Here is a 22,692-nt window from a genome sequence, read left to right as displayed (position 1 = left end):
CTGACCAGAGAACAAACACTAAATAGTCCAGGATGGGAGCTACAGTGTCATTGACGCTATTTTTTATAATTAACAATTGAGCATACAAACTGACTAGTACATACTGACTGTCAAACACAGAACTGGAAATACATAAAAGTCTTGGTTTCAAGATATTACATTACAAAACACTGTATTTCACTGTTAAAAACTTTCCAACAATGAGGTCATATCCTGTAGATACAAACTTACTGATGTAGATTTAGCATCAAAAGTGTCACTTTCAACCAGGCTGTATGCTGTACCATCATGCCGCTTGTCATGAATACTGTACAGTACAGTAATTCTGTTATGAGTTCCAGATTGTTGTAGTTTAAGAGAATAAACCCAAAACCTTCAAATAGCAAATAACTGTAGTTATCAGGTAAATGCCATAAAACTTGCATATAATAATTGTACACATATTTTCTCCATGGTATTTACTGGTGTTAAAAATTACATGAACACGTTAATTGCTATGTCGTTACTCTTCTGTTGTTTTTCAACATGATACATGCTGAAGGGAGATGCTACAGATGGGAACTGCAAAGAATAATCCATTTCTCCAGGGTAGTAATGATTTAGAATTAAACTGTCAATAAAAGACTGTACAGATTTGACAATATCACTTCAGACTGGATTAACTGAAATGTCACCAATTCTCTCAGGATAAGATTAAATATCGTTTGTCGTTAAAATGTAAAAAGTTGAAGCCTGTTTTTCAGTGTTTCTTTCTGTAAGCTTGAGTTCTAAAACCAAATGTAATTGACCCTGAAGCAGCTGGCGTTTGCGACATCGCTAAGAGTCACAGTGCATAACCTTTTACTGATGGGAAAGGATTTCTTATATAAAATCAAACCATGCTAATGCAAGAATGAAATTGCACAAGATTGTTTCCCAGATAATATGCCATTATTGTTACTAAGTTGTGTAATATTCTCACTTCAAAAAGTGATGAATAAGTTCACATTTTAATTGACAGTGTTTCAAACATTATAGTCTGTTCTGGTGTTTTCAAAACATTCCTCATCCAGCCTTGTGGATTCATAATCTATTTCGTTCCATTGATTGGCCAGATGTCATCTCCTACATGTATTTCCATGGTGATGAACAGAGTAAATAGCTTGACAGGTTGTCATGACAGAGTACCAATTGATAGTTATGATAGATTATCTGCCAACATGGTGAATTTTCATCACAGGGCAATACTTTCAGTCTATATATTTGCTATCTGTCTATCTACATTGAGCTTTCACTTTTAAATTATACAGTATTTCTGTAAATGTAATGTGTAGCTTACCAAAGAGGTACATGTAGTGGTACCTTAATTCCACAATATACAACATTTTGCTTTAATTGCAAGGTCCGTTGATGAGAATTACACATATCTCACAGTGCTAATCTAAGGTTTCTGTTCTGCCCAACATCACACTTTCCCACCCACTGTATCAATAATTTTCAGCCATTATCAATCCTTTCAGTTTAGGCAGGATTGGGATAGGCCCCTCCCCTCCCCAGATTTGTGATTTTCAAAGAACTTTTATTTTATGGTGTACTCATTTCCTTCATGGCTATGCTAGCAATACATGAACTTTACAGTGTCTAGACACACTATTAGGAGCTATTCACTTTCAATTAACGTACGATGTTGGATCTGCATCATGGAAAGTCAGAGCGAAAATGTACAAATAATTGAACTGCACATATGACACAAAAAACCTCATATTTGCAGTTTATCCAGGATACTGAACTCATAAGAGTTAATGATATAATTTATATGAACAGGGTGCAGTACATTGACAGGAAATACCTTCCTTATATTCAGCTAGAACTACACATTTTTAAACTCTAATACTGATCATGATATGTAATCCATTGTATTCAGTTGATGTCGGACTTTGTGGTTTTTAGTGTGATGACAACAATATACATATATAGGCAATGCATGTTGATAAGTCTAAGTAGAAAACATAGGAAACAATATTATAGCACTCATCTTCAGTCAGCTTTTACCAAACTATCACACAACAGCTGTGCCTGCTGAAATTCCTCCTTTGAAAATTGTGCTAGATGTACCTCTTATGATTGTGGTTTTTCTGTTATTTCATTTTTCAAACAGTGGTGCAATTACACAGACAGAAAAGGCAAAATTTGGACAACTCTGTCAGGTAAGAAAATAGGATAAACACAACACAGTGTGTCTCATTAAATGTGTAATTGTTGTCTCATGATGAGAGTGTTGGTGTTTCTTTGTATACATCCTTTTCATTGGGGAACTCCCAGATACAGATATTTCTGATAATTTCATATCATTACATTGTCCAATTTTTTGACTATGCAAAATTATAAGCAATTATTCATAGCTTTGGAATTGCAAAGCTCTCACCAGTACATCCTTAATTAATCCTTAATCAACTTCCTGTATTGTGTGTATGCAACTGTCCTGAAACAATTGTTCTTTCTTATTACCATATAAATTTATATGTAAAGAGCCATTTCTGGTAGTGTTGCTGAATTTAAATGAATGTATTGCATTGTTTCAGATTTAATATCAGAGTTAAGCTTGCATTCAACACATGTACTGTACATAACCACCTGTCACCACAAACAGCTTCTAAATTTATGAATCCTGAACAGAAAAGGTTGAAATCACAGACATGGACACATCTAATACTTGTATATGCTGTGTTTTATCAACAGTACAGTGCAGGTCGACTGTGGTTTGCCAGATATGTCAATGCCCAAAGGGTTAACTCACAAAGGGTAACTGAACAGACCTTCTATCGACTTGTCCAGTTTTTTGCAGTTTGTTTATTTGAGTAAGTATAATTCAGTTAATGGTTAATATATTGAATTTCTCCGAAACACATGTACATGTGGGTATTTTTCAAAACAAAACCAATCTGCAAACACATACATGTGAAATTTAATCTTCTGTATTGGAGTGCTGTATTGTAGCGGTATGCAAATACTGGTAATGTATGTTTATTATAAAATGCAGCATTGGTTATGTCAAGGCTTTTGATGTGACACTGAGGTGACCTTCTGTCTGCCCTTGTTTTTATCATGGCCCATGGAGAGATTGTGTTTTCATTAAAGAGCACCCTGGATCTATGCTCTGATCATGTTGGTTCATGGATTTGCGCATATGCAGGTTATTGTGTATTATTGTATATGTTTTCTATTTGGATAATTCTTTTTTATGTGACTTACATGTATCTCTGATTGTATAAAAATCTCATTGGTAATAGATTAATGTAATCTTGTACTTTCCTGTTTTTATGTAAGAATAGAGATGTGCTCAACTCCTGCTACCAGATCAGTACAGTATTTTAAAACATTTATCAGGAGTTTGATAAATAAATTACCAAGTTTACATCAAAAGTGCCATAGGAATGGGACAAGTGAATGTTTTGTTGGTAAAGGTTAGAGATCAAACTTGACCTTTCATTGGCACTCTTCATTCTTCATCGTTTCCATATGGATACATGTACCGGGTAGACATGTAATTGTTACAGTGATCCAATATGTACATGTATTCTGTAGTACTGGTATTATGAAGGTTGCAGCTGTTTAGTTCAATGGCATGCAGGATAGCATTGACCTAAACACCAATATATCTTTCATGTAAACAAAACAGTAATAAAAAGTTGCCATTCTCATCACAGGCTTTCTGCACAGACCCTGGACTCTGTCCAGGTTCTTTATACTATAATCTGTTTATTCAACATATTTTTTTAATTGGTTTTCATATTTGGTAAAATTACCATAGATAATATTTGCTGCATTGCGCACATTTCAGTCATGTTTTCATCAAGGCAGTTTTTCGCTATTGTTATCAACGCAATACTAGTTCATCTGAATGTTTTGTTTTATAGAACTAAAAATGAAAATGCAAACATAAATAATGTACTAAAATGTATTAATTTAATAGTATAGACTGTCTTGGAAATCTCAAAAATATGATTAAAACTACCAATTGTCTGGCTCAATATCAAAATCTTTCATCCCTCCAATGATACTGTACATCATCTACCTGATGTTGAATTCGCCTATTGTTCATTCTGAACTATAAAATAGTTCTACAAAGATAAATACACTCTATATGGACAAGAAGTAGATATTTCTTATCCTGGCAATTCAGAAGTAGCTGTAAGCTGAACGATATAGTAGCAAAATTACGTCAGAGTTTTGTGCCTTTTGCAAGGATAAAAGGAAGCCATTTTACTCCACCCTTAGTAAAAACATGACTCAATTCACGTGGGAATGCATGTGACAAGGTACAATATACTCAGGGTTGACCTACATAATTTCTGATGTACATGTAGTCACTTGTTGTGTGTTGGTTCATGAATTTTTGTGAGAGAGAGTGTTTGAATTCGGGGTCATGCTTGGTTGCTACTTGTTTTGATATTGTTCCAAACAAAATTTGCATGTATATGGAGCTTCCTCTATTACTGCATATTTTCAAAATATCATGGATGTGTATTGCTGATATTGAATATGATCTCTAGGCAAGTATTCCACCAGTCACTGGTCTGGCATGTAAACTGATAATGAACTGGTATCTATACTGTGAACAGATTGTTTGGCTGTTTTGCTCCTTTTCAAATCTCTGTCAGTCTAGATAATAAGCAATGAGCTATTTAGAAATGATATCACACATACTGGTATAGAAATACCTGCTACTGTTCAACATATTCATACATGCTACCAAATATTATTCAACTTACTCATCACACCCAATATAGTTTATTAAATTTACACAAAAACAACCCCAGACAGTACACCTTGCTGAACAATTTCAAAACACAACCTCGCACCGATTAATATACCAGCAACAAATGTATAACACATTCATCATGTGTTTGAAGTAAAAGAATTGTATTATTTAGTACGAATTTATCTGATGACGTCGTCACATTATCTATTTTAAAGATTAGTTCCTTCATTTCATAGAATACCCACAACAGAGCCAAACATAACATTCATTTTTCCACCACAAGAAAATTTCAATATTTCAGGGTAATGAGTGGTGGCAATCAGAATATCTGTCATATCATGAGTAATATTACAGGGCTCAAAATTAAGTGTAGTCGCTGGTCCCAGTACAATTGAACATTGCCCTTGGACTACCAATTTCTTGGAATGATGGTCCCATCAGACTGTCACAGAATAACACAGCAGTGAATAGCTAAAGGGGATGCATTGGCTCCAGATTGCAGAGTTTTTCAAGCAATGGTCAGCGATCATGCCTATAACCTGGTGAAATTTGAACAAGAATAATCAATTAAGTATTAGCTGTAATTTATTCATGGTAAATATACTTTGGTTATTGAGGATGCTCAAAACAGAGGATATGGACTACATTTAGGGATTTGGGTATAGCTTACCATTTTTTGTTCTGTTTGTTTTACACTGATAGCCCTACACCATAAGAAAACTGACTATTTTGTTGTGTAGCTTTATGTAATATTTCTGCTCAAATATTAATCATATATGTTAGCCATGTTGCTAATCTAAAGGCAAACTCCCTGATTTCTTCTTTGGAATACTAATATTCGGTAACTGTTGTCCACTTAGACTACCACATGAAAAGTGAATTTGAGCCCTGTACTAGTACAGTTATGTTAATGCGAACGGTCGATATTTGACATGGCGACTGCACGCGGATCGCGAGATATCGATAAAAACATGTCCTTAAAAAAGTTAAAGTTTGAATTCCGGTGGCCCACCTGAATTCAGCTTCTGAACATAGAACGTTCGGCACTGGGGCCATTGTCAACTAAGCTATGGAGTACGAGTCTACGCTGACGCTGCTTTATGCCACAGCAGTACCACTCTCGTCGGTGAGCGGTCATGTCCCATGGGAGAAAGCCGAGTCCTACTGACTCGGCAAAAAATACGAAAAACAAAGTTTGCTGATTCCACCAGAATTCGCATAGGTGACTTGCACAGATAAGTGCGGTTGATATAGGATGCATAGTGGCCGCCGCGTGGTATGCGCGCATACCACACGCGGCGGCCGCTATGTATCGAACCACGCGTAACTGTGTGGCAGACGACAAAATGTAGTCATCAGAGGCAACTAATATTTTACACGTAAAAACTGATATCTATGTGGTATTGTTTAAAAAATTAATACAACTGATTGAGAATAATGAAAACGACAAAAACTAAGGAGAAGTTTTAAAAAAGAATTACCAGAGGTAAGGGCATTGATAATGATGTATATAAAGTCATCGCAGTAGGAGGTAAATTAATTGCGTCATTCAAACATTTTTGGATTCCTTAGAATATTGTCAATCAGCACAACAACACACTTTCGGGTAATAACCAGAAACGATCGTAAAACTTCGGGATGTGAAAAATACGCTCAGGAAATGACATGTTTTTATCAATATCTTGCGATCCACGCGGAGTCGCCACGTCAAATATCGACCGTTGGCATTAAAAAATGTGTTTTAAAAATGTTACCAAGTGGGAGTGCCTTTTTAATGCCAATATCAGTGACTCATTTACCTCTGCATACCAAAGACAGGTCATACCAAATTTTATGGTTGACATATCTTTTTTAAGTATGCATATATTGTGCATGAATATCATCAAATGTACATTCTCATGTGATTATTTTCTGTTGTTCATCATTATTCGACAGGAGTGATGTCAAAGAAATCCTCTCCATAACACAAAATTGGAATCTTGTACAGAAATAGTTTTCAGTCATTATTATTTCACACAAGATACTTTGTCAACAGTGAAAAAATGATAACTCCATGAAAATTTGATACGTTTCAAAAAAATAATCTAACAAATTATCTGAGACTGTTGAATTTGACCCGTAGGCTATTGATGTTAAAGTCAGCTTGGCATCTAGAGAATCCTAACATGATAAGCAGAGATTAATTTCTTGTTCAAAATGGCTATCAATAGCTTTTGGAATGTTTAATACCTTAAAAATAAACATTGATATTTAGATATCTATGTGCAGTGAATAGATGACTTCTCAGATCAAATGAAACATGGAAGATTGATTGATTTTCAAGTTTTATGGAAAATTAGACATATTGTACTGTTGATTATTGAAATTCAGTCTAATAGTCATGAACTTTAACCTTTCCTAAGGGAAGAGGTCAAATATGCAATATTTATTATTGATGATGCCTTCATGAAATGTCAAATATTATAAACAAGTTCACATGAGAATGAAATATTGCAATATTCTGAAACCTGAACATTGCGTTGACTTAAATGTTGCATACTTCATTTAAATAGGATATGAGCTACCATGTGATAGTTTGATGGAACATATTGTACAGGATTAAAATATGTCCCTGAAAAATGTAGATATCGGAAATATTGATGGTAATATCCTTCCTATGTAGGGATTTCATTCACCACAGAGATACTCTCAATATTAGGGTAATTCATGTGCAAATCATGTGCTAAAATCAGCTATGCTAATACTGCACAGATGTTAGCCTTGTACGTACGGTAGTATAAAGCAGATATACTGTAACAGTATGTTCCATATCTATTTTTTCAATCTGAAACTTCCAGGGTATTAATTTTTATCATTTCTTTCTTCAACTGAAATATTCAACTTGTTTCACCCGTGGCAAATGTGATGAGATATGAAATGATATTGACATGATTATTCTATGTGATTTTAAAAATTTTTCAATGTAAGCACTGGTTGCCTTGTCAGTCACAATTTGACAGTTAAGATGTATTCTGGCAATATGTACTGTTTGTTCAGGTACAAGCCACATATTAAAAGAACTGCCCTGGTCAATTCACAGATAGCTGTTATCATGTCTGATATTTATATTCCACAAAGGAACAAACATTTTCTGCTCTTTGGCTCTGATAATAGTGATAGATAACACTGATTTTAAGTTGTTAACGCATGTAATTGGTGGCTAAAACCACCTCAAGTAATGTTGGATCTACATTAGCCCTGTCTCCATGGAAACAAACAGGGATCAGCTGTTTCCATTTCTGTATTCTCCTTGCAACATGATACTCTCTGGTCAACTTTCCAAAACCTGTACTTTGTATTGAGAAAGCCTGAGGGTTGACAGATCTCAATTAAACCATTGACTGAAACATTCTATTATTCATACCATGCTTATAACACACTATAATTCATGTGCCTTGTCAGTTGTGAACTCGTAGCATGGAGTGTACTTTGGATGTGATGACGCTGTTTGGAGAAATAATTCAAGTGAAAGTAATTTTCTCTGATGCTATTTGTCATTTATGATTTTTAAATATCATTCAGGTCACTGAAATCCTAGGTACAAAGGCATTGTCTACTTTCAATTATTTTTTAAATACCACACTGATGTAAAATATGTGAAGATTTTGATATATTGTGTTTGAAGTTTTGTAACATTCTCAAAAGTTTGCAGTTTGATTGTTGAAAGGATTTTGCTTGAAAAACACATAACCCATGACATTCAGAAAAACAAGGGTTTGGTTTCTAAGATAATGATGGTAATTGTTAAACAGTAATTTCACATTTTTGTACTGACACAATATTGATATTAAAGAACACACAACTAATAAAATGTATAAGTTGTCTTTAAGGTAGTACACACCCTGAAATTACAAAACTGTAACTTTTTGCTCAAACCTTTCATCAAAACAACTTTCAACCATTTTCTTGCAAAATCAAAAATAAAATTTGGGGATCAACATGCAAATTTTGGCACTGGGGAAACAGATTACCCGATATATTGTATTTACTTACCATTAAATTCCAAAATGGCTGCCATCCCAATGATAACTCTGTGGTGAAAAATCAAGTATTCAATTTTCACAAATATAATGAGACATAGAAACTCTCCATGACCTTCAAAATGAACCCCCACAAATTATATCAGAAAATTTTGTTTTGCAAAACTTTATGAGTCTGAATTTCTGTCCTCGAGACACATTCTACCTCAAACACAGTTAGATATTTAGTGAACAAAAACTTTAACAAATGATTATATACACGACTCTGAAAACCAACATACATTAACAAGCCTGCCATAAATCACGTACCCCTTGCCTAGCATGTGAAACCTTAACTACATGAATACCGGTAACAACAAGACAACATACATGAAAAAGTGTATTATTCAAACTTTTGTGTTCACATTCTGTGTACCTGTCAGTTTATTTTGGTAAAACCCTAATTGTATGTACTTGTTTCAAACATATTACAGCAGCCAACTTTGAATAAGCAACTAACAGGACTGGTGTGCACTACAATGTATGATAGCGTCATCAGTACCTGTTTCTTTTAATATTTAACCATTGACTCTGCATTACTTATGATAGCAATATTTATCATATACAAATCTAGTAGGTTTGAAGTACCAGTATTGCTGAAAATGTAGATTGAATCTCTGAAACCAATGTTCCATAACAGTATAATCAAGCTACTCGTACTTAAGCTTGTCAACTGAGATATGCCGTACTACATATATTCTCAGACTGACTCATATTATAATTAATCAAAAAATAATTATAATATGTCTGAAAATAATTCACTTTTTCAAACATAACTACATCGACCTACTTCAATTAATGATTTATCCGTAATATCACTCATTTCTCTGAACCAGACCTAGGTTTGGCAGGCTCAATGGTATTACTAGGTATGACAATATTATAGAAATAACGGGCGACGCGCTGACCATTAACGTATATTTATGGGCAAGGGCGAGAGGAAAGCCAAAAATTAACGGGCGAGGCTTGCTGAGCCCGTTAATTTGGCTTTCCTCGAGCCCATGCCCATAAACAAACGGTAATGGTCAGTGCGGAGTCTGTTATTTCCATTATATTATCAACAAACCGGAGAAACCGTCAAAATTTGCAAAACATTTTCGGAGCGAACGACAACTGGGCCCCAGAACTGAGCAATACGCGACGCACTGTTACGCACACTGTAAAATAGTGGCAAATCTGGAAATATTTTCAGAAAAAAGTATCTCAACTTGGCCCACAAGTGCTCCATTTTCTTTTGTGATTGATTATGATTTACGTTTGAGCTGCAAAGTTACGATACTTTGAGTTGTTAATCTTATTATTCATATTCAGGGCCATATAAACAGACCATTACTGTTATTTGTGGTCAGTCACGTGGTTCAGCTCGACCAATCAAAATGCGACAGGCAGGGCATGGTAATATAATTCCGAATATTTGAAGAGACAGAGAGAAGGAAGAGTAGCAGGGATATGTATTGTACATCATCTGCACGAGATGAACTCAAAATTGTTTTTTCTGATGCAGAAACAAAGTGCTTCAGAAAGTACTATTTAATAAAGTTAGGGATGTAATTTGCCTTCTAGATGAACTTTCTCTCACACTGAAAACGTGACAGCATGAGTGATTTAAGTAGACATCGTATTCAAGTAATTACTAATTGGTAATATTCAGTTGTCAGCTTCAATTTCTGTACAGTCTTGCTATCTTTAAAATCATAATGAAGGTTTCAATTTTCCTTTCAGTTCTATTCAATTTCAGCTGTCAATATAACTTGAATTTCTGTTTAATTTCAGATGTGACCAAGCAGATGATTTTGTCCCAGCCAAATCGCTGATGAACATGTGTTTTACATTTTATCATGAACATGAAGGTAACGTCTTGAATATGAACTCATTCTCGCATTCATAATGTACATGTAAATACTTGCGCAACTCTTATAACACCATACATCATTTCATCAGTATTTTAATTTGACATTTTCAATCCCAGACATAAAAGGTGTTGCTTTAGTACCGGTACACCTTTGAATGAAAATTGGTAAAAATGGCAACGTTGTAATCTAGGTCTATGTATTCGTGTTTCCCAGTATTCTTATTTTAACCTTTTGCCTTATATTGGTAACAAATCAAAGGTCTTTGTATTCACGCTACACTGTTAAACATTGATCAGATGTCTTGCTAATAATTATCAATTAAAGTTATGAATAAAAATGATGTATATAGAATTCTACTTCAAGGAGTTCAATGTACAGTCAATAATTAACTATTCTGCCTGTAGTAGGCATCATAATTTTCAAAACGCCTGAAATGTACCAGTCATGTGCAGTACCGTGTTTTACTGCATGTATTTTATGCTTTGTGCAGCAATGTATGCGTGTCTGACCAATTACTGGTGCATGTCTAAATATTATGATTTGTATACTGAGCTATTTTTTCATGTGTTTATATAATCACAGTAGCGGCATAAAAAATCCAAATATTCAATAATTGTTACAAAAATTTTTCCAAGAGATACAACCCAAATTGATGATATCTGTCATGATGTATAGTATATATTGTTTAAAAGCATATCAGCAGGCATTATTGACAGAGACTGACCAATCAGCTGGCATTCCAGATAAAAAATGACCAATCACAGCCTGTATTTCAATTTATATTTAATCAGTGACAACATCATAATATTTAAGTCCTGTAATTTTACATGTCAAATACATATTGTCTCTCTTCAAATTAATCATTGTGACATCATGAAAATAACCCTCATACAAAGTGCTAGTTCATGGCTGAAATATATTTAGTTTGCTGCTTTTTTAAATGCATGAAATATTGACTATCAAATGCAAATAATGTCCATTATTAAAAGTGAATGTGGGCAACCTTAGGGAATATACCTTTAAAGATTTTCTCAGTTTGCTGAAATTTCACATGACAAATGACACTGATGCTTTTCATTGGTGATCTGTTGAAACCAAACCAAATAACACTCTGTTTATTAATAAGTGAATTCAAACCAGAGAAGAGTATAAGATATCTGTTTTATAGAGGTCAAAAGTCACCCCATGTTCATGTAACCAACAGCTCTGCTTCCTCCTCTCAACAGCTAACCGCTGCAAACCAGCTCCTGGTTTAATTATATCTACATCAGGTATAATGCCCTTTATTTTCAATTCCTAGCTCTGCATGCTACTTCTATGTCTGGCTCTGCATGGTCTTTCTATCCATGCTTCTCGGCTTTTGTGCTAAATGTATTCTGGTTTTCACATGTAGACCCTGCATCCTTCACTTTCAATCTATATGTTTCAACTTTTCACTACGTATATTTCAAATTTTCATACTTCTGACTCTGTGAAAAGTGGTAGAGTCTGTTGATGTATCACGCCTTATTCAGATCAACAATGGGTATCGTTAGCCAAGACAATAAAATCATTGATGTTTTTAGATCATCAATTGTGTGAGTCTCCTTTCAGGGAAGTCAAAGGTCATCAATATCAGTTTTATCATAAGACGAAAATATTCTATGAAAAAAAGAATTTTGAATTTTAAATTACCAGCAGGTGTGCAGGGTAACCAATCATCAGCAAACAGCTTTGTTTTCTTGGGATTGTTTGATTTCTTCCAAAATATCATTTTTATTAGCTCATATTTTGTTTTATTTTAAATTTCAACATCTGCAGTACACAACCTGTGAGGTGATGACAGTGGAGTGTAAACTGTTTTATTTTGAGTTGTTTGATCACCTCATAAGCAGTCTTTTTTCAGTTATACAATTTATTTACATTTTTACCATTAAGAGTTGCGATTTCCTTGATATTGTCAAAGTTCACGTTCTCTACCATTTTGAGGTAAATAAAGGTCAGGTCTTACACAAGTTGTACTAATTTAAGAGGAATCGATCTTCACAGCAATGTTTGTCCTTTGGTTATCAAATGGTCAATGACAGATGCTGTCTCACTGTTGTTGTCTATGAATGACATGGTTTAAACAATGCATTGAAGGACTTAAAATTAACATGTTAGCAATGTTATTATTAATGTGTAATCCTTTGTTCTCAAGACAAAAAACTGAACTAACAATTTTATCCTTTCATATAACAGTTCCATTCATGAATGAGTTGTTTATACAGCATTGTAGTGTTATCATGAATGATTCTAAATGTCAAAAGATATCTAAGTAAGGACATTATTTTGTTTATTCAGCCTAAGTACTCTGATTTGTCAAAAATGTATAGAGAAACTTTTGATAAAATTCAACACAGAGAGATAGAAAGATCATACTAATAGTTTGATTTGCCATAAAATTCATATATCAATGCAGTACATTTAGTAAGGTTAGAGGAAGAGCATGTCCATAATGAAAAATGTATCTTTGGTTAGAAATTCTGTCAGTGTTAGAACTTGGAGATACGATATTGTAGATAAACACTAGACTATCAGTAATGGCAAGATGTCAAAAATTTGCCATTTAAATGTGATTTAGTAATTTTCTGATGTAGTGAGAGCATATAAAACTAGGTATTAAGTTTGATCATAGATACTTGTAGCAGTGGTGAAATAAAAAGCAGTTTAGTCATCATGTATCCATGTATAGAAACCTAGCCTAGCTTTGAATTGAAAGGTTAAAAGAAATTATCATTGACTGGATGATGTGTTGGCAATGCCACGACAGAGCTAGGTTGATTTCTCAAAGTAGAGAATTTGTTAATATTGTTAAGCCATGCTTGGTACACAGATTTCACCCAGGCTTAGTCAGATGAGAACAAATTTCATGTATTTATGTGTGCGAACGCTTTGTTGATTTGTAACATACCGGTACATGTATTCATGAACTGGCTTTAAGAATGCATTGGAAGGTCGCCTGCAAAATCCTGGTGTATGAACTGTTCTTAACAAAAGAGGTACAAACAGGTGTTATTTCAAAGGAGAGCTAAAGATGGCTGTTGTGTTTGTGAACAGCAAACGCACTAGGGAGTCTGATGTGACTGACCATCTCATGGTCAAGTGGTTTGAAAAGAAGAGACAAAACAACTTCAAGTTCAGATACCTGGATATGCCTCCCAATACAGAACATGTGACTGTCAGTTTAAAGGAGTGTTTCTATTTTTGATTTTATTTGTGTGATACTAAGATGAACATAGATGAACAATTATGATTTGTAATGAATTCAAAGTAATGAGTAAATTCCAGTCAGTGTTCATGGTAGGATAGATGTCATTCTATAATGCACTTATCCATTCAGATCTACTCTGTAAGATGGTCTGCAATAAAAGACAGTGGTGTGCAAAACAATTTGTTTGCTTTACCTTGATTTGATTTGATTTGGTATGATTTGATTTTGGTAAATATAATTTTACCATTTTATTAGTCCCCACGGACACCGTCCGGGGGGACTTATAGGTTTGGTCATGTCCGTCCGTGCGTGCGTGCGTGGTCGTCCGTCCGTTCACGCAGATATCTCAGACATGCCCAGGTCAATTTCTTTCAAACTTTGCACAAGGATAGTACCCTACCCCATACAGATGCACGATTTGTTTCACAATGCGATCAAATTTGGCCGTGTTAGAGGACTTTTTAGTTTTCACTTCCATAGACTCCCATAAGGCAGTCTCCATAGACTCCCATGTATAAGGCAGTCCATAGACTCCCATGTATAAGGCAGTCCATAGACTCCCATGTATAAGGCAGTCCATAGACTCCCATGTATAAGGCCAAGAAAAATAAAAATTTAGTTTCTCATCGTATTCATATTGCAAAAAGGATGCAGTGACACAGTTTTTAGTCCCCATGGATGAAGTCCAGGGGGCTTATAGATTGGGTCATGTCCGTCCGTGAGTCCGTCCGTTCACGCAGATATCTCAGATATTTTGACAAAATGTCTCGTGACCTGTAACCTTTGACCTCAAATATACATATTTGTCCATAACTCAGTACCACAAGTGGTACACCCTTCATATATGGTATGATGGGAGACCTTATAATGCTTCATACTGTACCTCATTAATTATGCATATATCTAATTCTGAGCAAACCCATAGAGCTGGATGTCTGATTTTTGGTATATAGGGATAACTATAGGATAGAAATTTTTTGACCAAATGTCATGTGACCTCGATGACCTTTGACCTGAAATATACGTTTATGTCGATAAATATGTAACTACAAGTGCTATGTCCTTTATATTTAGTAGGGTGGGAGACCTTATGACAACACACGCTTTACCTCATTAATTATGCACACATCTAATTCTGGGCAAGGGAATAGAGCTAGAGGTCTGATTTTTGGCATATAGGGATTAATTAGCAATACAAATTTTTTCAAAATGTCACGTGACCTTATGACCTTTGACCTTGATTATACATATATATGCATAACTCGGTAACCACAAGTTCTATACCCTCCATTCTGATAGGATATTAGACCTTAGATGTCACATCTTGTACCTCATTATTATGCGCATATGTACCGGTATTTCTTGGCTGGCCAATACAGCTAGAGGTCTGATCTTTTTCCCCATTTAGAACCATAACTTAGACATGCCTCATGTGTTTCAAATTGGGAACAACGACATAGACCTATGTGCCCATAGATCTCGACATATACACTCGGTGATACTTCTTAATGACCACATTTCCCTGCCCCATCAAGACTAATACTCCTATTACAAGTGGGGACTATGTCATTGTCAATGACTTGTGTGAATAAGGTAAGAGGATCAACAGCAAAACAAAGGAATTCTGTGTTACTTTCATTAGCTTTTATGATCAATGATCTAAGTATTTAGAGTTTATAAACGGCAAGTGAGGGTATTTGGTTTGCAGATGTGAAACCTCTGGGGTGAAAATTAGCATATTTGGCGGGAAATAATCACTGATTGAAACAAGGTGATTATTTCACCCAAATATGCTAATTTTTGCCTCAGAAGTCGTATATCCACAACCAAATACCCAAGCACACCGTTTATGACCTCATTGTCATATGCTGAAGTTAAACACAAGTGGACAATATCATTATTTAGGACAAAGTTAGAACAAGGGCTCAGGAGCCTAGCCTCAGCAGAAAGTCTAAAAAAACGTTTCAGAATGTGCACATGTGCACAGTTGATTCCATACAATACGGTAATGCAGCACATTCATATGGCGATAAAACATCGAACTTTACTTTAAGAAATCACTCAAAAAGAACTTTAAAAAGTTATGTCGTTGTTACATTGCCATCACTGCTTACACAAACTTTTCATTTGTGGGTTCATCGAGTTGCACCAGACTAAAATTAACAATCAAAATCAATCTCAAGCCATACACTTGTTCGACATTATGGCGCATTGAGCTCTTAAGCTGGAGTTCAAAATTTGCACGTGTTCAAAAATGTTACGCAGCGTGCAGGTCTTTCTGTTGAGATAATAAACCCTGGCTCCAGCCAATCAGATTGCTGGATTCCAGCTAAGCATATTATAATGCATGATATATTACAGCATAGCAACAGCTGACCAAACTATCTTTTATCATAACTTCATAGACATTTCAGGAAAAGAAAATTAATCTTCTGTTGATAACACAGGCATTTATGAGGGGATATGACAGACCCTAGAAATGTTGTATGAGTCAGACATGAACAATTTGACATCTATCAGTGCTTGAGCACAGGTCCTTATGTTTTATGGTTGTGTATAAACAACAACCCTGAATAGCTCTTTTGGAAACACACTGATAGGCTTTGTTCTACAGTTCAGACAGCTACATTTATATAGGTATAGAAAGTCAGGGTAAATTTCCATGTGCCAGTGTACTCTTACAGTAAAATCAGACTGGACATATATGTATATATCAACTGTCCCTGACTACAAGTACTTCACTTCTGTACATTGAAATCTAAATGAAAGGAATATACCTTAGTGTTGCAAATTCTTTAACTTTGACACGGTGTTGATAATGTTTTATTTTGGTCACAAAGACTGCACTGTAACCATGTAGTGAAACCAATACTACAGTTAGCGAATTGGTACTTGGGTTTTTTTGGTCAGAACACTTTGTCTTCTACAGTTTTTGTAGATATCTTCTTGAAGTTCATGTGTTTGTTTGGTGTGAAACATTGCAGTATACGGGGCCTGTTTTGCATATACATAGGTTTTCAGATCAGCCGATATCCTTGAAGAGACTGCCATCACAGTTGCTATACACTGAAGGTAGAATGTACATCAGGAACAAATATTCGGACTCTCAACTTTCACAATATTCTTTTGGCCTACCACTTGTGGGGGCTCATTTTGAAGTTTATAGCATAAATAAAGCTTTTATTGGCTTAGAGGCCTTGGATAATTAAACACGTGCACGACAAACAACTTCCACATTTAGGGGGTTCGGCTGTATTTCAGTTACCATACGCAAAAATCACACAACATGATTTATTTATCACAACATCTCACTACATGTTTTTGTAGGTATTGCAAAATATTGCTATATTGTTCAGCGTGTACCAGGCCAGTGTGACACATACAGGCTTTACCATAATCTTTTGACATAAATTTACATGGTTCAGTGCATGCGTAAAATAACATAACAATTATTTTGGACAGACTGTTTCAATTTATTCAACTTTTATTGTTTGTGTCATTGTCGAGTTCGCACCGAACAAACTAGAAGATTGAGGTGTGCCAGGGGTTGTGGGAGCATACTGGTATGCATGATTTCATAGCGTCGTAATGACCAATTGTAGGTACATGTATGCTGATACAGCCTATAATGAGGCTTGATTGGATTTTCGCACTTCCAAACTTTCATTTAGGAGAAGGGGAGGGGGTGGAGGCCAAACACAATTAGTTGCGTTTATCACGCACATGCTTTAATTATCCAAGCTTGCCACTTAGTTTTATAAAATTGGGAATTTTGATTCCACTCATAGTGATAACACAGTGATGGCGACCACTTTTAATTTCAAATTTGATAAATAGTGGGTAATGTGTTTCTCTAATACCAAAATGTGCACGGTGATCCCTAATTTTTATTCTTGATTTTTGAAAGAGAATGGTTAAAAGTTTGGCCTAGGAAAGTTTGAGCAAAAGTTTGTCTCTTATTTCAAAGGCGTGAACTACCTTGTTTTCTCAAGTATCCCTCTAAAGGTTCACTTTTGTGTTTACATTGTGGGTTGTTATGTAGGTCATTTACCCCACACTCATCATGACCTGAGTTCAATTAGTCTAGAACATTCTCAAGGTCACTGCCCTTAATGACCTCACAACCTTGAATTCAATTAGTCATGTTTGGAATGTTCTGGAAAGTTGATTAGTTGTGTAAGGGAGATAATTTTAGAACAGTAATTAGCATGTCAATAAAAGTTCTAGATTGTTCTTATATGCCTTTATAAAAGGGAGGGACGGCTACAGCTTCCAGTCAGACTTTTGGGATCGTGTCTCTTGTGTGTTACTAAACTCCAGCAGTAGTCATTCTCAAGACTTTTCAAGACCTTCACTGTCAACGCTGGATTTATACTGTGGACTTTGTGCAAATTCAAGCCTGCAAGCCAAAGGACTGTTCATTCATCCGACTGACTGTTACAACTCTGAGACTGGAGCTTTGCCGTCCCAGCTGAGATAAGTAGTCTGTACACTTTAAAGCTTGTATCCTATCCTTAACTTAGCAATTAGTTTTATTTTCGTAATAAATTTTGTTTAAACGTTAACTGCTGAGTTCACCCTTTTGTTCGTATCCTCTGCACGTAACAAAATTGGGGGCTCGTCCGGGAGACGAATATTTTGAGCCGTTTGACAACATTTTGCCAGCCTTTTCAAAACTACTGTACACTGTGAACTCAGCCAAATCCAATGATGGCGGAATTTAAACCAGACGAATTTATGGATGACCTTGATCAGGACACATTTAATTCCCTCAGAAAAGACAACCTCATAACACTGGCCAATTTCCTTAAAGTAGAAGTCAAAAGATCTATGCGCAAGAGGGAAATACAGTACCGTATTGCCAAACATCTAGTTGATTTAGGCCAATTTGAGGAATCCACCCTGAAAGATTATGAGCCCGAGTCTACCTCTGAACTCAGAAAATTAGAATTAGAAATGCAGACAAATTTGGAGATCAAGAAACTAGAATTACAAATGAGAGAGAAAGAATTACAAATGGAAAAAGAGAGACAGGCAGATTTGGAGCTTAAGAAATTGGAATTAGAAAAGGAAATGAAAGAAAAAGAATTGCAAATGGAAGAAAGACAGAAAGAAAAAGAAAGGCAGGAAAGATTAGAAATGGAAGAAAGACAGAGAGAAAAAGAATTGCGATTAGAAGAACAGCGATTACAGGTAGAAATAAAACGTTTAGAGCTTGGACAGTCAGGAAAATTCTTCCCTTCGGACAAGTTTGACATCACTAAGCATTTCAGGTTAGTTCCCCCTTTCCAAGAAAAGGATGTTGACAAATATTTTCTCCATTTTGAGAAAATTGCTCAGAGTCTGAATTGGCCTAAGGAGTCCTGGTCTATGCTTTTGCAGAGTGCTTTGGTGGGTAAAGCCAGAGAAATTTACATTCAGTTGTCAGTAGAGCAGGCTTCAGATTATGATTCTGTGAAGGAATTAATTCTCAAGGGCTATGAGTTGGTGCCTGAAGCTTACCGTCAGAAATTTAGGGATTGTGAGAAGGTGAAGGATCAAACTTATTTGGATTTGCTCGAAAAGGGAAGGATCAAACTTATGTTGAATTGCTCGAACAAAGAACAACTGTTGATCGTTGGTGCTCTTCTGAAAAGGTCAGTCAGAATTATGACAAATTACGACAGCTTGTTTTGATTGAGGAATTTAAAAGGTGCATCCGGAGTGACATCAAGACATTATCAATGAACAAAAGGCAGATACATTGGAGGTTGCTGCACGTTTGGCCGATGATTATTCATTGACCCACAAATCTTCCTTTCTCAGCAAACCATCCCAGTCCTTTTCATACAGAAACAATGCAGGTAAATTTAACTCCTCCTTTTCATCCAAGAATTTCTCAAAGGACAGTAGAAAATCAAATGACAACAGTTCACAAAGTTCAGTAACACTCCCACATCATCAGATCCCAAGTCTCAATCTCCTTCTGACAAACAGTTTGGTACACTTTCTTGTAATTATTGTAAGAAAGACGGCCATTTAATGTCAGAGTGTTTCAAATTGAAAAGAAACGTGAAGGTCAAAGTGGTCAAAGTGGATCTAAGCCCACCGGCTTTATTTCTTCATCAACTCAATTAGAGTCTAATAATGTGTGCAACACATTTTCTGAGGTTAAACCCCTCTCATCCCCAATTAATGAGGTCAAGGTCAATTCTTCTCAAGATAGCATTATGGGTATTTTCGAGCCATTTATTCATAATGGTTTTATATCACTTTCTAGTGATTTTTCTTCTGCTACCCCTGTCAAAATTTTAAGAGATACCGGGGCTTCCCAGTCTCTTTTGTTGGCAGATACCCTGCCGTTTTCTGAAAAGTCATTTTCAGGTTCTAAAGTTCTTATTAAGGGGGTAGATTGTAATGACTACATTCCTGTTCCTCTCCATAATGTCTACTTGTCTTCGGACTTTGTTTCTGGACCTGTGACTTTAGGTATTAGGCCTTTTTGCCTTTTGAAGGGATTCACCTTCTTCTTGGAAACGACCTTGCTGGGGACAAGGTCATTACTAATCCACTTGTGACTGATAATCCTAGTTTAGATCAGGATCCAGAGCCAATTGAACAAGAGATACCCGATTTATTTCCTTCATGTGCCATTACTCGAGCCATGTCAAAGAAAACTTCTGAGAATCAAAATACTCTCAAAAATAATGTCACAGATGTTGACTTAAATGACACCTTTCTCAGTCAGGTGTTTGACACGGATCATTCCGTTATCCCTCGTGGATGTGAAACTTCCAGTAAAACTTCTGCTGACCAAAGTCAGACATTTTCTAGATCAAATCTCATTGCAGAACAACACAAAGACCCAGATATTTTGTCTTTGTTTGACAGGGTAGATGATGAAGGTAAAACTTCAGATAGCTCTGTTTCCTATTATACAAAATCTGGTATTCTCATGCGTAAATGGAGACCTCCAGATGTTTTGGTTGATGACGATTGGGCTATAAAACATCAAATTGTGGTTCCAAAGCCCTACCGTGCTGAAATATTGCGCCTGCCCATGAAACTCCCTGGGCTGGTCACTTAGGAGTCAGGAAAACTTATCATAAAATTCTCAGTCACTTTTATTGGCCTAATCTCAGGCAGGATGTAGCACATTTCTGTAAAACTTGTCACACATGTCAAATGGTAGGAAAGCCAAATCAGACCATTCCAAAGGCCCCTTTACAGCCAATTCCTGTATTTCAAGAACCATTTAGTAGGATTCTAATAGACTGTGTTGGGCCCCTACCAAAAACAAGATCAGGAAATGAGTACATGCTGACAATTATGTGTACATCAACCCGGTTCCCAGAAGCCATACCACTGAGAAACATAAAGACAAAGACTATAGTGAGAGCTTTAATCAAATTTTTCACTTTATTTGGCCTCCCTAAATGTGTCCAGTCCGATCAAGGCTCCAACTTTATGTCTGGTATTTTTCAACAAGTAATGGATCAGCTAGGCATTAAACAGTATAGGTCTCCGCCTATCATCCAGAAAGTCAGGGTGCTCTTGAGCGATTTCATCAAACTTTGAAAAACATGATTAGGACCTACTGTTTTGACACAGAGAAGCAGTGGGATGAAGGAATTCATTTTCTGCTCTTTGCTGTTAGAGAGTCAATTCAAGAGTCTCTTGGTTTTAGCCCATTTGAGCTTGTATTTGGACATACAGTCCGTGGCCCACTTAAGCTCGTTAAAGAGAAATTCCTATCAGACAATGATGATTGTCTGAATATTTTGCAATATGTGTCAGATTTTCGTACAAAACTCTCTAAAGCATGTGAATTAGCCAGAGAAAATCTTGAGTCATCTCAGCAGTCAATGAAAACCAAATATGATAAAAAAACCTCAAAACGGAAGTTTGAACCAGGTCAAAAAGTTCTTGTTCTACTTCCGGTTCCTGGCAAACCACTCCATGCTCGTTACTTTGGGCCATACCTAATTGATAAGAAATTGAGTGATTTAAATTACATCATAATAACACCTGACAGGCGAAAACAAAAACAGCTATGTCACATAAATATGCTTAAGCCATATTTGGATAGGGATAATCCTATATAACTCAGCCTGTCAGTGCAGTCAGTTCAAACCATTATGAAGATAGTGATACTGAAACTGACTTGAGTGAAAATACTCTAAACTCAAAGCTGGGCTCGGTCAAGCTTCAGAACTCAGAAATCCTGGAGAAGCTGGAGTCTACAAAGTTGGCACACCTCCAGCCAGAACAACAACAACAGGTGAAAGAACTGCTCCATGAATATAAACACCTGTTTCAAGATGTTCCAACGAGGACAAACGTCATCTATCACGACGTTGATGTTGGGGACAGTAAGCCTGTAAAACAACATCCATACAGACTGAATCCAACAAAAGCGAAATATCTCCAGGAAGAAGTCAAATACCTGCTGGACAATGACTTATTGAACCCAGTAAAAGTAACTGGAGTTCGCCGTGCATACTTGTTCCCAAATCAGATCACAGTTATCGTATGTGCACGGACTTTAGGAAGGTCAACACTTTAACAAAGACAGACACTTTCCCAATCCCGAGGATTGATGACTGCATCGACCGAGTGGGAAAAGCCAAGTATGTGACAAAATTTGACCTACTGAAGGGATTTTGGCAAGTCCCTCTGACGGATCGTGCTCGTGAAATATCCGCCTTTGTTACACCAGACGGATTGTTCCAGTACAAGGTGATGCCATTCGGAATGAAGAACTCTCCGGCAACGTTCCAACGGATGATCAACGACGTCATATCCGGGCTAGACGGGTGTGCAGCCTAC

General features: G+C 36.0%; 1 protein-coding gene across 5 annotated transcripts in view; it reads left to right on the top strand.

Annotated features, from left to right (window-relative positions):
• Nucleotides 1–22,692, top strand: part of LOC139147206 (uncharacterized protein KIAA0513-like) — a 40,417-nt gene that overhangs the window by 6,288 nt on the left and 11,437 nt on the right. For 3 of the 5 annotated variants that reach the window (XM_070718202.1, XM_070718203.1, XM_070718204.1), the window contains exons 3-6: nucleotides 2,138–2,186; nucleotides 2,719–2,837; nucleotides 10,573–10,649; nucleotides 11,879–11,923. In XM_070718202.1, coding sequence (XP_070574303.1) covers nucleotides 2,138–2,186; nucleotides 2,719–2,837; nucleotides 10,573–10,649; nucleotides 11,879–11,923 — 290 coding nt within the window. The remainder of the gene's footprint in view (nucleotides 1–2,137; nucleotides 2,187–2,718; nucleotides 2,838–10,572; nucleotides 10,650–11,878; nucleotides 11,924–22,692) is intronic. The other 2 variants (XM_070718206.1, XM_070718205.1) reach the window with 1 other exon arrangement.

This window comes from Ptychodera flava, chromosome 13 (genome assembly GCF_041260155.1).
Source record: "Ptychodera flava strain L36383 chromosome 13, AS_Pfla_20210202, whole genome shotgun sequence".
NCBI lineage: Eukaryota > Metazoa > Hemichordata > Enteropneusta > Ptychoderidae > Ptychodera > Ptychodera flava.
The sequence above is the reverse complement of the archived record's forward strand: the minus strand, read 5'-3'. Positions and strand labels throughout refer to the sequence as shown.